This window comes from Phacochoerus africanus, chromosome 2 (genome assembly GCF_016906955.1).
Source record: "Phacochoerus africanus isolate WHEZ1 chromosome 2, ROS_Pafr_v1, whole genome shotgun sequence".
In the NCBI taxonomy this organism is placed as follows: domain Eukaryota; kingdom Metazoa; phylum Chordata; class Mammalia; order Artiodactyla; family Suidae; genus Phacochoerus; species Phacochoerus africanus.
Window position 1 is genome coordinate 259,426,615 of NC_062545.1, and position 21,087 is coordinate 259,447,701.

The following is a 21,087-nucleotide window of genomic DNA, read 5'->3' on the forward strand; positions in this document are numbered from 1 at the left end:
AAGGGGCCAGCCTGGAGAGCAGCTGAGGGGGGCCAAAAGAGAAATGGCAAGGAGAAGCACAGCCATTTCTCAGACTCTAAAATGGGGACCCATTTGCTGTGTTTTGAGGACATGATGGAAGTCATGTCTGGAGCACAAAAAAAAAAATGCCAAGTGATGAAGAAGACAGGAGAAAATCCAGATGGAACTGGGCCTACAAATTGTGGTAAGGAGTCTGGATTGTGTTCTGAAGATAGCAGGAAACCACTGAATGACTTTAAGTAGAAGGCTGGGAGTTCCCGTCGTGGCGCAGTGGTTAACGAATCCGACTAGGAACCATGAGGTTGCAGGTTCGGTCCCTGCCCTGGCTCAGTGGGTTTAATGATCCAGCGTTGCCGTGAGCTGTAGTGTAGGTTGCAGACGCAGCTCAGATCCCCTGTTGCTGTGGCTCTGGCGTAGACCGGTGGCTACAGCTCTGATTGGACCCCTAGCCTGGGAACCTCCATATGCCGCGGGAGCGGCCCAAGAAATAGCAAAAAAAGACAAAAAAAAAGCAGAAGGCTGACCTTACCTGGTTTATATTTCCAAAAAAGATCATTCCCGCTTGCTTTGGCGCCAGTCTGTAGAAGGGTATAGTCACAAGCAGGAGGTGAGAGGTGGTAGGGGTTGTGATGGTGACAAAGGAAGGGAGGACAAATTCAAACTTCATCGTAGGAAAAAAAAGTGAATTTCTTCCTGCACTAGTCCTCTTTGGCCTCGTCTAACTTGTAAATTAAAATAATTTGATATTCAACTGCAGTCTAAGTCAAAGTGTATATTTCCCTTAATAATCAAATTCTGAAATTCTACTCTGAGAGGGAGAAACAGATTCCAAGTGAAGGCCGAGTTTTATGCAAAGAAAAAAAAAAAAAGCTCCACATGGCATTGTTTATAGTGGTGAAACAACTAGAAACAGCCCAAATGCCTAACAGTCGGGGCCTCATTAAGACAGTTATGGTGCATAAAAGAGATTGTTTTTGGAAGACTTCGATGGCATAAAAAATGTTTAGGATATGATACTAAAGAAAGGAATTCAGATTGGCAGGGACGAGAGAGGAGGTTATGGACTTGGAGTCACATGTATTTATGGGGCCACATTTACAGAGAGGACACAAGAAGGAGATCCTTGGTGCATATTGGAGGAATAAAGATGGATGGTTAAAGCTGAAAGGAATTGCAAATGACCCTGGATGTCCAACCCTTGACAAATGTAAGACAGCATTTATTCAGTTCCTAAGATACATCAGCTAAGCCCTCCAAGGTGACCAATATCCATCATTTCATCAGATCCTTACAGCAATCCTCTGATGGAGGGACTGCAATCCCCATTCTACAGAAGAGGAAACTGAGTCTCAGAGACATCAAATGATTCTTCCGAAGCTAAGCTAGTTGACAATGACAGGCCAGGGTTAGCACCCAGACACCGCTGACCTCCAAACAACTCTTCTTTATCATTACAGAGTGGTTCAACCTACAGTCTACCACACAAGCTCCAAAAAGGAACTCCATCGTCAACTTTTGCCTCAACTGATGACCTCAGCTTAAGATCATGGTTTTTCACTGGACATTGGAATTCACAGGATTAAGACCTTGATACTATCTCAGCAAATACTATGTGTGCAGACACTGATTTAGACCCAGAAATCCAAAGACAATTCAAATAATGAGACACTTCTTGCCTTCAAAGAACTCTCTGCCTACCTAAGGAGAGAGCCAGACAAAAACAAATGATATCACATAAAAACAAAATCACTGCTTCACATTTGAAGAAAGATGTGGGAGAGTTCACACATGGGGGAAAATTAAGGATGACCTGAGACCGTGACGATCAGTGACGTCTTCATGAAAATGCACCACCCAAGTTAGCCTGGAAAGACACATAGGACTTTAATAGGATAGACCCTAATGGTTTAGCTAATAATAATAATAATAATAATAATAATAATAATAATAATAAAAAAAGTATGGGACTCAGACTGTTTAGTTTTTCCTGGCTCAGATACTTACTAGGGTTGACCCTGTGGGCAACTCTCTGGGTCCTCATGACCTCATCTGTAAAATGGGTGTACCTGTTTCTTAGGGTGGCTGAGGACCAAATGAGATAAGATGCGTATAGCATTTAGCCTGCTGGAGTAAGTGTCAGTAAATGACAATGACTATTCATAGTGGCTAGGCAGGGGTTTTCATGCAGAGAAAATGGCATGGGAAAGGACAAGGAAGTGAGAACACACAGATTTAGAAGAGTCAGCAGAGAGATCTCAGCTCTGTGGTGGCCTTGAATGCCAATTTCACTAAGATGAGCACTGCTGAAGATTCTGGGCAACCACTGAAGCTATGAAAGAAGCAGAGTGACATAATCAGACCAAGTTATAGCAACAAGGGAAGAGTCAAGAGGAAGAGTGAGCAGCTGGAGACTACCAAGTGGATGAAAGGACAGAGAGACAGAATTTGGAAATTGGGAAATGATGAGGGAGTTTGTCCCAGACACAAAGTTACAGAGAAGGTCAGAGAAAGGAGGAGATGATGATGATGATGTGGAGGAGAGGAGCGGGGGGAAGGAGAAGGAGGGAAAGATCTAACCTACTTTGGATTGCATACTGGCTGGGCACTGCACTGATATGGTACGACAAGCTGGGGTGAGAGGAGCAACTTGGGGAATTGGAAGGACCTGCCAAAGGTGACATGGTTAGGTAACAGCAAAACCAAAAAAAAAAGAAAAAAATTTTTTTTTCTTTTTATGACCATACCTGCAACATATGGAAGATCCCAGTCTAAGGGCTGAATATGGAGCTGTGGCTGCCAACCTATGCCAAAGCCACAACATCACTGGATCTGATCCGCATCTGTGACCTAGGCTGCAGCTTGTGGCACCACTGGATCCTTAACCCACTGAGCCAGGCCAGGGATCAAATCTGCATCCTCACAGAGACTACACTGGGTCATTAACCCACTGAGCCACAACGGGAACTCTGCAGAACCGAAATCTGAATGCAGTTTTTTTTCTAATTTAAGTACTCTTACTTTGACCACTAGATTATTCAAGCTACAAAAGAGGGGGTCTAAACCCTGTCCAGTGATCCCAGGAGAACACCCTGCCTTCCCTGTACTCTCCAAAACATCACCAGCTGCAACTTAAAGAGCAGCTGCCACGCTCAGCTCCTATGCTGGCTGCTTTCCAGAGTTACTCATCTCCTCAACCACTCTAGAAGATGGGCAACTCATTTCTGTTCTCAGATGAGGCAGCTGAAGCTTGGAGAGGTTAGCTCTATACCCAAGGACACAGGTTGGCTATCCCCAAGGCCTCAGATGAGATGACTTATCAGGAGGACAAAGGTCTGGGTTCTACAAGCACAGAGAAACAGGGCAAGAGTGCACAACTCTTCCTGGCACCTTCCACCTGGGCAAGCCGGCTGATATCCTGGCCAGAAGAGGCTGGGGAGAACCTACCTCGGGACCTGTTTCTCCTCTTCCGCCTCCCTGCCGAGGCGCTGCGAGACGCTGGCTGCAGCTGACAGATCTCGATGGGTGTGTTGGCGCGGAAACTCTCCTTGAACTTCTGCATCAGGGACTCCACTGGCTCCTGTGTTGCCTCAGCTGCTGCTATGGGGTGGGCAATAGGGCTCAAGTTAGGGCTTGGCCCACCCTCAGCCCTTGAGTATGTGGAGCTCCCTCCCAGACCCACAGTTGATGTAGACGCCATGGGGGCCAGTTGAGATGCATCTGCTGGCTTACACATTTATTTATTCAACATCTACTATGTTCTCAAGGGCACTGCCCCAAGCCCTTGAGATATGATGGTGAAAGTCATACACAACCCACGATTCAAGGAATCCATATCTTGGTAGGACGCATATCCAGGCATTTCCAACCCTGTGCAAAACTTTTGTGATAGAAGAGTACAGAGTATTAGAAGAGCACTGAGAAGGGTCATCTCATCCATCCTGGGAGTCAAGGCAGGCTTCCTGGAGGAGGAGGCAATACCTATACTGAGAGCTTAAGCATGAATAAGAATTAGCAAAGAAGACAAGATCAGGGTGGAGCTGCTGAAAAGATTGGAGGTGAGTATCTTAGGTGGAAGGAGAGGCATGTGCGAAGATCTGAAGCCAGAAAGAGCATGGCGCTTGAGTAAGTGAAAAGAGTTCAGTGCGGCTAAAAGGGAGCCTGTGAACAGCTGATGAGGCTGCATAGTTCAGAATGCTTTATAAGCCACCTGGAGGAGTTTAGATTTTATCCCAATGGTTGAAACGTTTTAAACAAGAAACTGTCATGTTCCAATTAAGTCCCGTGGATGATAATTGCTAGCTAGTGTGGAGAACACAAGCAGCGGTAGGAGAGAGGCCAGCAGAGAGGCTTTCACAGTAGCCAGCCAGCCAAAGGCATGATACCTAAACCAGGACAGTGGCAGAACAGATATATAGCAGGACATGAGCCAAACAACATCTTAGGAGACTAAAGTTCAGCACTGTGATACATAGATCAATGGGTCCAATAGCCCCATTTTGCCAAGGGAAATTGAGGTCCTCCCCTTCCCTGCAAACATGGTACATAGCTTGCTCTGAGCTAGCAAGGGGAAGAGTCAAGCCTTCTAACTACTACTTCATTGTCCCATTTGTATCCATACCCTCCAAGGATCTGTTGCTAGCCACCTTCCCAGAAATTTCAAAACTGAGACTGGTAGAAAGTACCAGAAAATGGAGACATTAAGGTCAGAAGGGCAGAGAAAAAAAGGTGGAAGATAAAAGTGAAAAAAAAAATCTAAATCAGAAAAGCTTGAGAAGGAAGGAAAGAGGCAACATGAAAGGCAAGGAGAGGAAACAAGAAAGAAGAAAAGAAGATTGGCTGAATGGTCTCAGTGCCTTTGTTCTGAGAAATGCCCAAAGAGAGTCCTGACTTTGAAATCTTCAAACTCAGCCCCTCCTCCATCTATGTCTTTAGAGGCAGGAAAGTTCTTCAGTCTGAGCTCCCTGCTGTACGATGCCAAGGAATGGGATGTGCCAAAGATTCCTGTTTCTTTGATGGGCTTGCACCCATCGGACTGTACAAGGAGGGTTTCTGAACATCCCAACATCAGTTTCCAGGAGCTCCTGTTTTCCCAGGAAAGTTTATCAGCTTAGACACAGCTGTGTCTGCAGGATAGCTCATACCCAGAGGACTGGTTTGGGTACTGGGCTATGTGGGAAGCCCCATCTTTGGGGACGCAGGCAGAATTCAGGTTTGCTTAAGAAAAGACAGTTGGCAACATAAATGACCCTGCAGTAGCAGTATAACTTCTGTACCTGCCTCTCTTGCTCTTTCTTTCCACAGGTATCTCAATGAGATCTACTTAAAGCTGAGCCAAGAAGAAAATTCCAAACATGGGCCCCCCCTACTCCAAGTCTATGATACAGAACCCTCCAGCAAGAGGCTACACAGTCCAATTCTAAGAAACATTTTCCTGCCCAATCCTGATGCTTTAAACCCAGAGAGGAGAGTGATTTGCACAAAATTGCAAGAGATGGGCTATACGGCAGTCAAAAGTCCAGAACAAAACACTGTCTGGGATCCTCCAAGGGACCCACACATGTCTGTCAACATTCATGCATTCATTCATCTCCCTACTCATTCATGCACTCATTCAACAGTATTTTAGATGAATACACAGGGTAGGTAAGACATGTCCCCAAAGATGGAGCTTCTCACAAAGCCCAGTAGTCAGCTTGGTCTGCCATGAAAAAAAGGCATAGACTACATAATGTAAACAGCTTGGGTTCTGTATTAAAGATGCCTGCCTTCTCACCATGTGCCTACACATGCATCGTCATGGGGGAAATGAGGTGAGAGAGAAGGACAGAGGGAGAGATGGAGGGAGGGAGGGAGGGAAGGGGGAGAGAGGGAAAGTGAAAGACAGAGAGATCTACCTCTTCTCAGAAAGACACAAGTCTGATAGGATACCAACCTATATTCTCATTTAATTTTAATTACTTGTCAAAAGCCTTGTCTCCAAATCTGGTCACATTAGGGGTAAGGGTTTCAGTATGCATATTTGGGGGTATATAGTTCAGTCCATCACAGGCTATATTTGGAGACAGAATCTTTAGGAGGTAATTAAAATGAGATCAACAAGTTGGGGCCTTCATCTTATAGCCTTGTGGTCTCAGAAGAACTGGAAGATCTCTTTCTTTCTCCCATATAAGGACAGCAAGAGAGGGTGGCCATCTGTAAGCCAATAAGAGAGCCCTCACTAGAACCTAACTAAACTGATACCAAGATCTCATACATCCAGCTTCCACAACTGGGAGAAAATAAATGTCCATTACTTAAGCCCCCCAGTCTACGGTATTTTGCTATGGGAGCTCACATAGCCTAAGTCACAGTCACTGCGAAGGTTAAGGCTTCGATGCATACATCTGGGGGAGACACAAACTTTCCAATCATAACAGGGGACAATGGTGAAAAAACAACAAACACCCCGCCATGATGCTCACCATGTAGAGAGGCAGACTAAGATAATGAAATGAGTGACAGATAAATGTAAAATTTACAAGTGATATATACCATAGAGGAGAAGTGAAAGATGATGTCAGAGGCTTTATTAGTGGAATATGACCTTCTCTAGGAAAACCATGGAAACTGGCTTCAAGGAAGTGGGCAGTGTGGTAAGACCTGGAAAGAATAGGAGTTAATCAGTGAAAAGGAAGCTGTGGGGAAGGAGGGGAGGGGAAGAAAGCAAAAGAGTCTAATAAAAGAGTCCAAGCAAAGACCGATGGAGGAGAAGGAATATGGAGGGGGCTGCAATGAGCACCGGGGCTGAAATGCTGGTGGTGTGAGATAATGCTAGAGAGGCAGGAAACCCTAATACTATCACCAAACGTCACCTTTGCCTTCCCCCTGACCTTGACCCTAACTCTTCTGGGCCTCATTTAGGACAGAATATACTGAAGGCCTGAGATAGGAGCTACCTTGAGGCAACATTGCCCTGGTGGTAGAGAGAAGAATTCACTGGAGAAGGATGGACATAGAAGTGAGAAGACCAACTAGGAAGATGGTGGTGGAGGAGAGAAGTCCATGCGTGAGATGATATGGTAGTAGAGAAAGAGAGGGAGAGAAGGAGATGGATCAGCAGAGATAGTAGACACAGAAATGGTAGAGAAGTAGAGAGAGAGCAGTGGACAAACTTGAGCATTATTTTGTAGGTACAACTCCCCCAGAAAGGGGTGATTTATGGGAAGGGGGACTAATGGGAGGAGGGAACAGAGGATGACTCCTGATCTGCTGGCATCCACAGGGGCAGAAGGATGGTACCTCTCCACGAAAGGGGGGACACTGGAAGAGGGCTGGGTGTGAGTTTAGTTTTAGTTAAGCACCCTTGGTTCCTCCCAGACACCTACGTGGAGTGATGTTGAGTAGAGAGTACGTTACATGGGTCTTGGGCTCACAAGAGAGAATTGGACCCTATGATCCTATAGAGATTCTATGTGTGGTTTCTTTGGAAAAGGTAGAGGAGGAAGGGTGTGTAGTGGTTAGGAACATAAACTTCTGACATGGTGCAGCCTATGGAGCATGAATTCATTCCCAATCTGCACTGTTTGACCTCTCTTTACACCCCCAGGTCCACCCTCAATGCACAAGGTCATTCTGTCCCACTCTATGTCCTGCATGCAAACCCTCCACGGGCTACCTAGCAGATCCGTGTTTTCTGCTACTAGTTGAGTTTGCTCAGTGGGATGCTTTGGTAGGATATGGGAGGAGGGAATTTTCAGGTATGTTGCTCCTTTCCTGTTTCTGCATCATATTTCTTTTTTTTTTTTTAATTTCAGTTACTGTATTTTTGCAGCTCTGCTTGCTTAAGTTTTAAATCTTGTATTTCTTTGTTCAGTATTTGCAGTAAATTATCAATCTTTGCATTCAGGCTCTTTACAAAGTCCTGCATCATCTTTGCCATCATCAGTCTAATGTCTTTTTCCTGGAGGTTGATAATCTCCAGATCACTTAGCTGTTTTTTGGGGTTTTTTGTTTTGTTTTGTTTGTTTTTGTCTTTTTGCCTTTTCTAGGGCCACTCTCGCAGCACATGGAGGCTCCCAGGCTAGGGGTCCAATTGAAGCTGTAGCCACCGGCCTACACCAGAGCCGCAGCAACGCGGGATCTGAGCCACGTCTGCAACCTACACCACAGCTCACGGCAATGCCAGATCCCCAACCCACTGGGCAAGGCAGGGATCAAACCCGCAACCTCATGGCTCCTAGTCAGATTCGTTAACCACTGCACCACGATGGGAACTCCTGAATCATATTTCTGATAGAGATTGTGACCCTTGACAGTTGCAGCTTCTGCCAGGGCCATTTTCCCACAAATCTAGGTCTTCCAGACTGCAGTAAAACCATGTCCTTTCTCTGTCCCTCCAGTTCTGTCTCCAGTTTAGTAGTGCCTTCCTATTTTTCCTAGTTCCTCAATTTCCCCTCCCCATTGACTCTCTTCACTCTGTCTACACATCTATAAATAGTTGCTTCATTGAATTTCTCCTAAAAATCCCACTGGAGCATGCCTTCTTTGCCCAGATGGAACCTTGACTGGTACATCATCCTTTTCATTGTGGTTCTGACATTTGGCAAATCCTAAAAGTCAGGCTCTTCCCATCCTGTTATTTCTGCTTTACTTTCTCCTAAGCTGATGCAGATTTGATGGGCTATGAGGAGAGAAAGACACACAGAGTGGGAAGGTTTGCTCCCCTGGGCTGCAAGGGTTTCTGATCCTGACTGTAGCAAATCCCATCCATCTGTTTGGCTGCTCTAGCCTTGGTGACAGTGCCAAGAGCCCAGACAGACTTAGAGGGGGAAATGCTTATGCAAATCCCTCCAGGGCCTATTTCATCCCCTGTACCACTGTCTCCCGCCCTCATCCCTCTCAATCCCATTTGGTAGCTCTATCAATATCAATATATCAAGTTGTCCAAACAAGCCACATTACCTCCTAGTACCCATGGAGTTCTCCCTTCCCAGAGCAGCAAAATGCTCACCCGTCGCCTGGATGAATGCAACAGATGGTGCTTGATCTGAGCATCGCGGCAGGCCCAGGAAAGGGAGGGAGAAGAGGAGGAAGCAGCCTCTTTTTAATTGACATATGAGAGATTGTCAAGCTTAATGGGAATGAACTTCTGGGGCACAAGGAGAGAAGCCCTGGCCCCCAAGCTAAGATCAAGAGAAAAAAGAGGAGAAGGGAAAAGAAGGAGGGAGAGAAGACAAGAATGGAGAGGAAAAATGTGCTCAGTAACCAAGGGCAGGGGGTGAAAAAGGAAGCAAACAGGAATGGAAAGGAGAGGAGAAATTAGTGAAGAGAAAACAGAAAGCGAAGGATAGGAAGGACAGGAGAGGAGATGGAGTTGGCAAGAGAAGGGAAAGGGGAAGGCAGACCTACCGTGTCTTTGTAAAGGTTTGGTCTTCAGAAACTAGGCAAGCTTCAGCCTGATACTCAACCCTACAGAACAGGCACTGCATGCCCTGTCTACACTGGGGCTCAATGATTCCGCATTCAAATGCCCACCCACAGTTCCCTCCCCAACAAAGCCTGGGATGTTCTACTCCTGAAGCTTGTGTGGGCTTGGGTTCAAGTTCCTGCATCACCTTCATCATCACCTTCTTTAATTTTCCTGGACTCTTCCAGCTTATAGAAGAAGAAAATCCACAATTCTTGAAAAAACTGCCAAGCAAAGAGGTTGGTATTTCTTTAGGTTTTCTCATTTATTCCTCCTGACAGTTTTGAAAGGTAAGTATCATTTGATGTTTAGAAATGAGGAAACTGAGGATCAGAGAAGCTGAGTAATCTCTGAGAGTCACACAGCTTAAAAAAGAGAAGAGCTGGGATGTAGATCCGGTTGCAATGACTTGGATGACCACGGTCCATTCACTGCATCATCCTGCACAGACTCTTCCTGGCCTGCCCAGTGGATGGACGTGGGTATCTCAGTCTTGGCATTTGGATGTGACTTCTGAGTCTAGAAGGTGACTCTGACAGCTCAGTCCCTCTCAAATCATCTGCATAAAGAGCTCCTGGCAATCTGTGGAGCCAGGAGTCAAGGGGCTGGACTTGACTGGAAACAGCCCTGCTACGCCAAGGAAACTTGTTCAGTGTCAGTGGTCACGGCTGTCTCGCCTGGAGGTCCTAGGCTCAGCTCATGCCCCATGTTGTCAGTTCTGTCTCACTACAGAACCATGTTCCCATAACCAAGCCATAGGTGGGCATCGCTTGGCCATACTTCCTGGGACAATGTGTGAGAAAGCCCACCTGTGTTCCCATGTCAGCTCTGCCATCTTGCGACCTGAAATCAGTCCCTCTTCTTATACAACCCTCAGTGTCTTCAGATGTCCACAGGAGAGTCAGGAGGATTAATGGCAATTATGCACATAAATTGTCAGACAGAGCTTCTAGAACATAGTAAGTGCTCAGGAAAGAGCAGCTACTACCCAACTTCTTCTAACTCTTCAGCTTCATGAGTACTTAAGCCATTCATCCTTCTGTCCATCCATTCATTCATTCGCCCACTGTGAAAGGCACCTGCATTATTAAAATATCTGCACTGAAAATTCTTTTACAGAGTATGTATTCCTCCTTCACTCAGATATGAAAACAGAGATGCCAAGAGGCAAAGTCATGATGAAAGTCAGCAGAAGATCAAGGTCCAGCACTCAAGTCTCCTATTTCCACTACTTTTCTCAGTTTCCCCAAACTCTGGGACAATTGTAACCTCAGATTTCATGATGATTAATTCCGCGTGCCAACTTCGCAAAGTTGTGGTACCCAGATATTTAGTCAAACATTATTTAAATGTTTCTATAAAGGTATTTTTTTTAGATGAGATTAATATTTAAATTAGTAGATTTTGAGTAAGATAACCCTTCATATTGTTGGGGATGTGTGTAGTTTAATCCAATTAATTGAAGGTCTTAACAGAAAAATGACTGAGGTCCCCCAAGAAAAAAGGAACTCTGCTAGCAGACAACCCTTAGACTTGAGCTGCAGCAGCTCTTCCCTGCATTTCTAGCCTCCAAGATCACCCTAAAAATTCTGGACTTGTCAATCTCCACAGTCACATGAGATGATTCCTTAAATCTCGATAGATAGATGGATAGATAGACAGACAGACAGATAGATAGATAATATAACCAATAGGTGATGTATCTATACATGTCTCTATCTATCTATCTATCTATCTATCTATCTATCTATCTATCTATCTATATCCATCTACTCTATCTCCTAGTGGTTCTGTTTCTCTGGAGAACCCTAATTACACACCTCAATTTCATCCCCAGGCTTTGGGCTGGGCACGCTCAAATGCCAGGATTAGGGGGTGTAGGTACTAAGAGAAAACATCCTAGTCCTAATGAACACCTGAGCTGGGAAGACCTGGAATAAACTGAAAGAACCATTAAGTTTGGATGTTGTGAGGATCCAGTCTCTGAACCCAACATTCCATCTCACATAGGTATCACTTCTTCATAAAAGAAAGAGTAACAAAGAAAGCAGCCAGTGTTCCTTAGCCAGAGGAGAATGTTCCATTACTAGAATAAATCTGAAACACATGTACGCTTTTTTAAAATGGTCAGCTCTTTCCAATTCTCAGGATAAAAATTGATGGATAGAATTTTCACACTTTTTAGCTTTTTTTCTTCCACATATTTTCTTGAACCTTTGGTGCCTGGTATAGCTTATCTTCAAACAAGCACCGGCAGATAAGACAAATGAACAAACAGCAACAAATATAAATGGGAAAACTTGGAACTTGCCTTTTCTTATATACACGATCTTGAGTTTGTCAGTTAATATTGCAAACGTGTAAGGTGGTCGTAATTTCTGCTGGAGAACTGAACTGAGTTTGAATGATAGGATCAAATGTAGTGATATTTTTCTCTGCTCTGTTAAAAACACAATACCTTCCAGGTTCTGTGGAGCTGGTTCCACAGTCCTTAGCCAGGACACAGATGGTCTCGAAGATTCTTTCCAGCTCCATGGCCTTGCAGTTATAAATATAAATGAAATATGCTTTCAACAAGATGAATGCAATAACCAGAGGCACTGCACGCTTCAGTCTGCAAAGCACTCTCACCTCTCTCAGTGAATGCTTTCTATACCACCACTATTTTATAAAGCCCATGGAGGCAAAGGAGATTTCCAAAGGGTGGGCTGGAGTTGATACCACAAATCGACAAGTCCTATTCAAGGGGGAAAGGGTCAAGGAACTAGACAGAGTGGGTCAAAGACTTCTTGATCACTTTATTACCGCTTTGGTGGCAAGGCATGGCAACAGAAAGGCTTTGGGATCAGCCACGGTTTGGAACGTTAGCTATGCAAAACTTGGGCAAATCACTTAACCACTCAGAGCCTGTGCTTCCCCAAGGGTCAATGTGTGGCTTGCAATTCCAAATTCATAATGCTCTTTTGGGATTAAATGAGATGTTAAAATGCTTATCACAGTGCCTGATTCAGAGTAGGCATTTGAAAGATAAGAGATAATACTGTTATTGCCATAAAGATCTTAAACCATCAGCCACAGCTAAGCCAGATCTACTCAACCTCGAGTAGCTTGTGTAAGCCCAGAATCTGACGGATTGCACAGTCACTAATTAGTTTCTTCTTCTAGATTCATCCTTCTCACACTGCACAGGAAAGCTATATATGTGGCTCAGTACTCCTTTTGAGGCTAGAGGGTCAGCTATATTCTACAACTGGAATTCTTCACCAACACCAGACATGATGACATCAGAGGTGGGCCCTGAACACAGTGATAAACTGAACAGTGTATCCTCTTTAAACACAGTGCTGTATAATGGAAGAAACAAAGTTAAGAAAAATATAGTGTGTTAAGTGTCCAGAGACTGCTCAAAATGTGCCTCTAATTCTTTTTGCAAGTGGAAAAGCTATAGAAAATTCCCAGAGGAGAGGTATACTTGTCTGACCCTTCAAAAATACAGAACCAGGTAAAGAGGATGACGTAAAGAGTAGCATCAGCACAAAAAAGGGGGCAAGAATTGTGGAGAAAATCCCACACAGTTTGGTTTTTCAAGAGCTTGCAGTGAGAGATGATTTTATTCCCAAGAAAATCCATCTTTGAGCTGGCAAGACAGAGGTACTTTCTACCAACCCCTACCTCCTTTCCAAGGCTATGGTTAAAAGGTCCAACTCTTTCAAGAGCCCTGCTATCTAGCCTCGCCACCCTTTCCTCAGATACCCTGGGCGTAGCAAGTGCATGAATTTTAGGAATCCAACAGACCTAGGTGTAACCTCCATTCTTTCACTTATTCATTATGGGACTTAACTTCTCTAAGCCCAGTCTTCCTCCATAAAAGCTTGAGTATAAATCTCCCTCAAGAATTGTGGAGTTTTGTTAGTTTACTGGTTTTGGTTAAGGTGCCATGCAATAATATATGCAAAGTGCTTAGCACAATATGCAAAATGGATTAAAGCACTCAACAAAGTATAGCCTTTATTATCATTCATGTCAGTCAGTTTAAGTGAGATAAGCTTGCAGAGAGCGTTGCACTGAGTCAAAGACTTAATACATACTAGGTTTCACCACTTCTCTTTTGGGTAACACATTGCCTTTGACTAAGGACTGTGGACTCCAATTCCCTGTTGTGCTCTCATGTATAAATCTGACCATCATCCTTGACCCCTAGTGTGTGCACTCTATGTCAGCCAGCTCCTATCACGGTTACACCTTGGATCTGGCCAAACCTGGGACCCGGGTATGGCTATTACATTAAGCCTGGAGACCAAGCCTCTGCTCATGGTCCTCTGTCTATTCTTATATCTTACTCTTTCATTCTCATCAACTTTGTGCTTTGACCTCTAAGAGATCACCAGGTACTGAATATAAGGCATACTGCTGCAAACATGTGGGATTGTCTGTCTGTCTGTCTCTCTTTCTCTGTCTACCTCTCTCTATATATCTACCTATCTATCTATCTGCCTGTCTATCTATAGCTCTTCCAAGAGACCTATTTCTGATGAAGATGTAGATCCATCATTTTGAGCCAGAGGACACTGTGTTTCTGGAAGCTGGTGGCAGGGAGGGGAGAATTCCACGCTCTTACTTCCCAGAAATATCACCTTTTCCTGATTTCACTTCTTCCCCAAGAGACTCAGCTTGGCTGTATCTGGTTGATCTGTTACCGAGGTTTGCCTAAAGGTAACATTCCAGTTTTCCAAGAACATCTCATTAGTTCTATAATAATAAGAACAATGATATTTACCATTCATGGAGTGTTTATAATGTAGCAGGTGCTATTTTAAAGTAAACAAGTCATGGTTGAATGTAATTCTCGTAAGGACTATGGTACATGGAACTCTTAGTCTCTTCACCATACCTGCACCTACCACTTGCTATAGCTTCATTGTCAGTGGTGTATGTTTCATTGTTCTTTGATTTGCGCTTGATTGTGTGGCTTGTTTTGTCCAATGGTAAGTGGGTAGAAGTCAGCAAGTGCCAGTTACGAACATAGGCTTCAAAAGGCATCACATATGTCTGCTTACACATGTATACCTGGCACCACCATGAGGAGGACCTGTCCCAGGTAGCTACTGGTCCAAGGAGGATAATGGACATAGGTTACACTCACAGCTCTTCAGCATGGGGCGGAGTCACTCTACTCCTACAGTCAAGGTCACTACAAGTAAGTCACTTTGTAGATGATATGCCATCCATCAGAGATGAGCACAACACTCCTTCTAATCCTCAGACACATGGCAAATCACTGTTTGTTATTTTGTAGTTATGTGATATGTAGCATTGTCGTGGCAGTGATTGACTGATAAACAATTTATCAAGACATGTATCATTATTTCCATCTTACCAATGAGTAAGGGAGGCACAACAAGATTAATTAATTTTTCAAGGGTCATCTAGCCCATAAATAGCAGAGCTAGACAAATAGCTTCAAATACGACAGCAAGGCTTGTTTTGGAGTGGGACCAATAAACATTGTTTAATGAATTACCTTCCACACTGGAGTGGATAAACGGAACCCCTCTCTGCCAGCTTCCCTTTAGACTATATTAATGATAATTATGAGAATAACCTCAGAAATAGCAAACACCTGAAACTGAGGTGTCTCTCTTGAGTGGCATTAATACTGCTAACACATCCATTCAGTGCTTTCAGGGTTGAGCGACTCTTGCTGAATGAATGAAAAAAGAAAAGATGTTTCATGTTTTCTAGGACTGGGCACTAGATGAGGGATATGAAAAATGCACATGGTGACATAGGTGTATTAGTGACCCAACCTCTGGAATGGATCAGAATGTGGAAACTGTGCACTTCTCACCCCTTCAACTGGCAGATTTTCCACTCATGTTCCTTTAAACTCAGGGCAACTCTTCCCAGTGCAAAAAGGTGGTTACAAATTTAAACACAAGTAAGTCAACTATAGCAAATGGCAGGGATTGTGGAGTGAAACGAATGCAGTTGCATTATAAATATGTCCTATTTCTCAATATTAAATGCTTAAAAATAGACTGGCTAAATATATAGACAATAATGGATTGAGGCCGAGTTGGCGTTACTATAAGGCTCGGGATTTTCCATTTAATGACTTATAATGTCAATTTCCCATTTCTACATGACAGTTAGAGTAGGCTTGCTTTATTATGTGTGATTACATACCTCTACCACACAAAAACACAAGCAAGAAGCTAGAGAGCAAACCTGGGAGAAGGGGGACAGCAGGGAATCCTCAATGGAAAACTCAGCCATTCCAGGGAAGACGACCAGCTCTTCAGTTCCAGCTCAGCTGCTGTGTGAATTTGAACACCTCAGCAAGCCTCTCTGAGCCCCAGGAAATAAAATTGTGAGGTGCATGTAAAAGCAGTTGAGAAGCTCAATCACTATAAAGTTGGTAATACAGGGAGTTCCCATTGTGGTTCAGTAGTAATGAACCCGACTAGTATCCATGAGGCCACAGGTTTGATCCCTGGCCTTGCTCAGTGGGTTAAGGATCCTGTATTGCTGTGAGGTATGGTGTAGGTTGCAGAGGCGGCTCAGATCCTGTGGCAATGGCGTAGGCTGGCAGCTACAGCTCTAATTTGATCCCTAGCCTAGGAACTTCCATATGCTGTAAGCGTGGCCCTAAGAAAAAGTAAAACAGAAGAAAAAGAAAATTTGGCCATTCATTATTGTTAGTAAAGACTAGGGTTCTTTGAGTTCCCGTCATGGCCCAGTGGTTAACGAACCTGACCAGTATCCATGAGGACACGGGTTCAATCCCTGGCTTCACTCAGTGGGTTAAGGATCCGGCGTTGCAGTGAGCTGTGGTATAGGTCACAGACATGGCTTGGATCCAACGCTGCTGTGGCTGTGGCATAGATTAGCAGCTGTAGCTCCAATTCGACCCCTAGCCCGGGAACCTCCATCTGCCATGGGTTCAGCCCTCAAAAGACAAAAATAGATAAATAAATAAATAAATAAAAACAAAAACACCAGGGTTCTAAATTTTCCTGTTCATATCTTTAACCAAATAAACAGGGTATATATAAAGAGGTACAAAACTACATGGCAAAAACATGATGCAAAACAATTTTATTATTACCCTAGTTTCCAATCCTAGATCCACCCCAGCATCTGCTCTCCCTTGAGCACAATGGTGGTGATGCTTCTTTGAGCCTCAGTTACTTTGTTCTTCATTTCCTAAGTGGAGATGGAGGCACCTTTCAAATACAGGGTACCATTTAAATGGAGGTTTAAATAACCACACTAGTTAAAGTATTAACTTATATTTGTTGACTCTATGCCAGACAGCACTAACTCCTATGCCACTCAGCATAAGCCTGGGAAGTGGGTGACACTAGCATCTCTGTATGGAAGCAGAGCCTGGCCTGGAGCTCAAGCTGGTCTGACTCTGATGATCTTAACCACTAATGAGATGATGCAGATAGGAGGAGGAATAAAAGATGGATATGGAATGAGCAGAGAAGGGATCAGCCTGTGGAATGGGGACTGCCCCAAGCATGTGGGGGCTGCGTGGGCTCACATATGCATCTTAGGAATTATTTTTATTCCATATATAGATAATCCTGAATTATCTTCTCCTTTCCTTATTTAGTCACGGTTAAACTGGCTCAGCTAAGTATTATGGATACCTCCTTTTCTCTCTCTCCTTTTCCCTGGGAGCAGTCAAAAAAAAAAAAAAAAAAAAAAAAACCTGAGCTAAGGCAGGAGAGAGGACTGGAAATCATGTCTGTAGTGGAGCAGAACAAATTCCTCCTCTGATGTTTTTGGTAAAATAATAGAGATCCATCCAAGGGAGCCATTTGTACAGGGAGCCTGCGTGCACGGCCGGATGGGTCTTGAGGAATACTCTCATTCTGCTAGATGTGCACAATGAAGTAGAGAAATGCGATAAAAGAAGGAGACAGAGAGAGAGAGAGAGAGGCAGAGAGTCTGGAATAGAACCTCCAAACTCAGCTTATCCAGCAGCCACATTGGAGATTCTGAGGCCCTGGAGGGGGGCTCACACCCCAGCCACTGTTCTGATAAGGACTATTCCAGAATTACAAACAACACGTGCTATTTCTCCTCTGAGTCTGCCTCTCCTTCCTCACTCTTTTTCTCTTATCAGTTACCTCCCTATTTATTTATCTATGTATTCATTTTACATCCCAAATTAAATCTCTAAAATTTGTACCCTGCATGCCTGGATTAGACATGAATGTCCAAGAAGGCTTTTTTGGACCCTCTGCCAAGAGCCTGAATTTCATAAACATGCATTCAGCTGGGTGTTACTCCTCCCTCTCCTGTCACTTCCATTCAATAATTTGGGCATCAGAGATCTTAATGTGAGTTGGCAGTAAGGTGACCACTGAGAAAATGACATATATTCTTAGGTTACAGTAATAGAAGCATAAAGTTCTGGAAGGGAGAATGGACAGCTCTACTGTGCATTGCTCAGACCATACCTAGAGCCTAGAGAAATCGTTGGGACGGGAATATCACATTGAGACAATTACTAGCAAAGTAGAGCACATTCAGATGTGAGAAGCTAGTTTGATATGAAAGCTTGTCATGGTATCACAAGGCATAATACACCTTGAGGGAGGAAAAGTTGGCTGCCTTGGATTATTTGAAGGGCTGTAGTATTAACAGTACTTGCAATCTTATCACTGTAACTATGTTCCATGGACTATAATCCATGCATTATATATGTTATGATGACAAGAGCTATTTTTTGAGCACTTAGAGTGGGACAGGCACTTGGTAAAATGTTTTGCAGATGTAAGTTTATGTAATTCTCAATGATGCTGTGAAGAAAACTCTACTCATCTCTCTCTTTTACAGGAAAACTGACACTAGGACAGTTAAGATTCTTGACTAAGGCAGGGTTTCTCAGTCTTAGCTTTATTGACATGTGCAGCTGGATAATTCTTTGTTGTGGGCATTACCCCTGTGTGTTGTAAGATATTGAGCAGCATCCCTGGCCTCTGCCAATTAGATGCTAGTAGCTCCCTCCTTAAACTGTGATTACCACAACTAAGGTAACCTAGGTGATAAGTGGAATGGCTAGGATTCAAAGTCAGATCTGTCTGGTACCAAGATCCATGGTCTTTAAAATAATATCAATAACAATCACCATAGTAATAATCATTATTTTATAAGCCCACAGCATGACATAGCTGTCTTTTTTTTTTTTTCCTGAACCTGTGGCGTATGGAAGTTCCCAGGCTAGGGGTTGAACTGGAGTTACAGGTGTAGGCCCATGGCCCATGGCACAGCCACAACAATGTGGGATTTTAGCTCTGTCTGCAACCTATACCACAGCTCAGGGCAATGTTGGATCCTTAACCCACTGAGTAAGGCCAGGGATTAAACCTGCATCCCCATGGACACTAGTTACCACTGAGCCATGGCTTTGTTACCACTGAGCCATGACAGGAACTCCTGACAGAGCTTTCCAACCACGGACAGGAGAGCTAATGGAAGTGGTAAGTCTTCTGAAACTAGAAGTAAGTAGACAGAGGGTGACACATTTCAAAAATAACACAGAAGAGATGCAAGCATTAAATAGTAAAGGTGCACAAAAAGACAGGTCAGACTAATGATGATAAGCCTAAAAGTTCATTATTCTGTGAATTTGAAACCTGAGGTTCTAATTTTTATTCTAAGGCCTTTCAATAATGACCGTGGAAGAAGCAAATCATAATTTGAATTGTCATCTCCTTAGCAGAAACCCAAAGAAATTCACGTTATTCTTTTTTTATTGTTATTTCCCCGATACAATTTTTTCTCCACTGTACAGCATGGACCCAGTTAGACATATATGCATACATTTTTTTCCCTCATATTATCATGCTCCATCATAAGTGATTAGACATAGTTTCCAGTGCTACACAGCAGGATCTCATTGCTAATCCATTCCAAAAGCAATAGTTTGCATCCATTAATCCCAAACTTCCCAACCACCCCACTCCCTCCCCCTCTCCCTTGGCAACCACGAGTCTATTCTCCAAGTCCATGAGTTTCTTTTCTGTGAAAAGGTTCATTTGTGCCATATATTAGATTCCAGATATAAATGATATCACATGGTATTTGTCTTTCTTTTTCTGATTTACTTCACTCAGTATGAGAGTCTCTAGTTCAATCCATGTTGCTACAAATGGCATTATGTCATTCTTTTTTATGGCTAGGTAGTATTCCATTGTGTATATATACCACATCTTCCTAATCTAATCGTCTGTCGATGGACATTTGGGTTATTTCCATGTCTTGGCTGTTGTGCATAGAGCTGCAATGAACATGTGGGTGCATGTGTCTTCTTTAAGGAAAGTTTTGCCTGGATGTATGCCCAAGAGTGAGGTTGCTGGGTCATATGGTAGTTCTATGTATAGATTTCTAAGGTATGTCCATACTGTTCTCCATAGTGGTTATACCAGCTTCCATTCCCACCAACAGTGCAGGAGGGTTCCCTTTTTTCCACACCCCCTCCAGCATTTGTTATTTGTGGACTTATTAATGATGGCCATTCTGGCTGGTGTGAAGTGGTATCTCATGGTAGTTTTGATTTGCATTTCTTTAATAATCAGTAATGTTGAGAGCCTTATTCTTATTCTTAGGAGACTGGGAAATGCCCTTCCTAAATCACTGTCTCCATCGCTCCAACACACACACAGACATAAACCTTCTTGTCCATGTATCTGGGCTCAGAAACAATTGGTTCATTATCTGGTTCTAAGCAGAAGAAAGCTGATATACAATATAGCAAGTCTTCAGCTCTGCAGCACACTGGCAAATCTCCACTGGTGTGTAATAAGTTAATGATGCCTGAGAAAGGAACACATTGACAAGAGGGAAGCCCACAGCCTCCCACCTGCCTCTTTTCATGGCCAGAGCATCTACCTCCTGAGAAGTTGTTTGAACACAGAGGAGGAAAGTTGAGGAGAAACATGCAAGTCTCTAACAATCAGAGACTGGAATAAGCAAAGGCACATGGATCCAAGTTGGGAGCAAACCTGCTGGAAGCCAATCATCCAGGGGATATTTTACAGTCCATTCCCAAAGAGCCTTATGATACAATGGATTACAGCAAGATGCAGTTAGCAAAGCTGGGCTGAGCTGGACTGGACATCAAAAAGAATTCTTCAATGAACTGGTAACTAAAACATTAAAAAAAATGGTAAAAGGGAATGTGGGGTTCCATATCCAGAAAACCAAGTGGAGAGAGGTGGTTACCTGGCTGATGACTTCAGTGTTCCTTTGCAAAGCACAGGGACTGAAATGGCACTTTGATGCTGGCTCTGGCATATCAAAGAAGGATGAGAGGGTTTTCCCATGTAGCATGTAAAAAGAGCAGAGGTCCAAAGACATTCTCAGTTCAAAAAATGATGAATCATTTAGTATGGCTAGAATTCGGTGTTCCTGGATGGATGCTGTTGCAGATGAGGTGACAAAGAGGTTGTAACCACATGAGAAAGGGACTTGGAGGCCAAGCTAAGCATCTGAACTATAGGTGGTAGGGAAGGTTATATTGCATATATTATAGGATGCGTGTGTATGTGTGTGTGTTTGGATTTTGATCAGAAGCATGGTACTGTCAAAGAAGTGCTTAAGAA

At 43.6% G+C, this 21,087-nt stretch overlaps 1 protein-coding gene across 3 annotated transcripts in view; it reads right to left on the reverse strand.

Annotated features, from left to right (window-relative positions):
* ASTN2 (astrotactin 2) overlaps nt 1–21,087 on the reverse strand; it is a 912,080-nt gene that overhangs the window by 637,486 nt on the left and 253,507 nt on the right. For 2 of the 3 annotated variants that reach the window (XM_047768264.1, XM_047768263.1), the window contains exon 4: nt 3,466–3,618. In XM_047768264.1, the coding sequence (XP_047624220.1) occupies nt 3,466–3,618 (153 nt within the window). The remainder of the gene's footprint in view (nt 1–3,465; nt 3,619–21,087) is intronic. The other variant, XM_047768262.1, reaches the window with a different exon arrangement.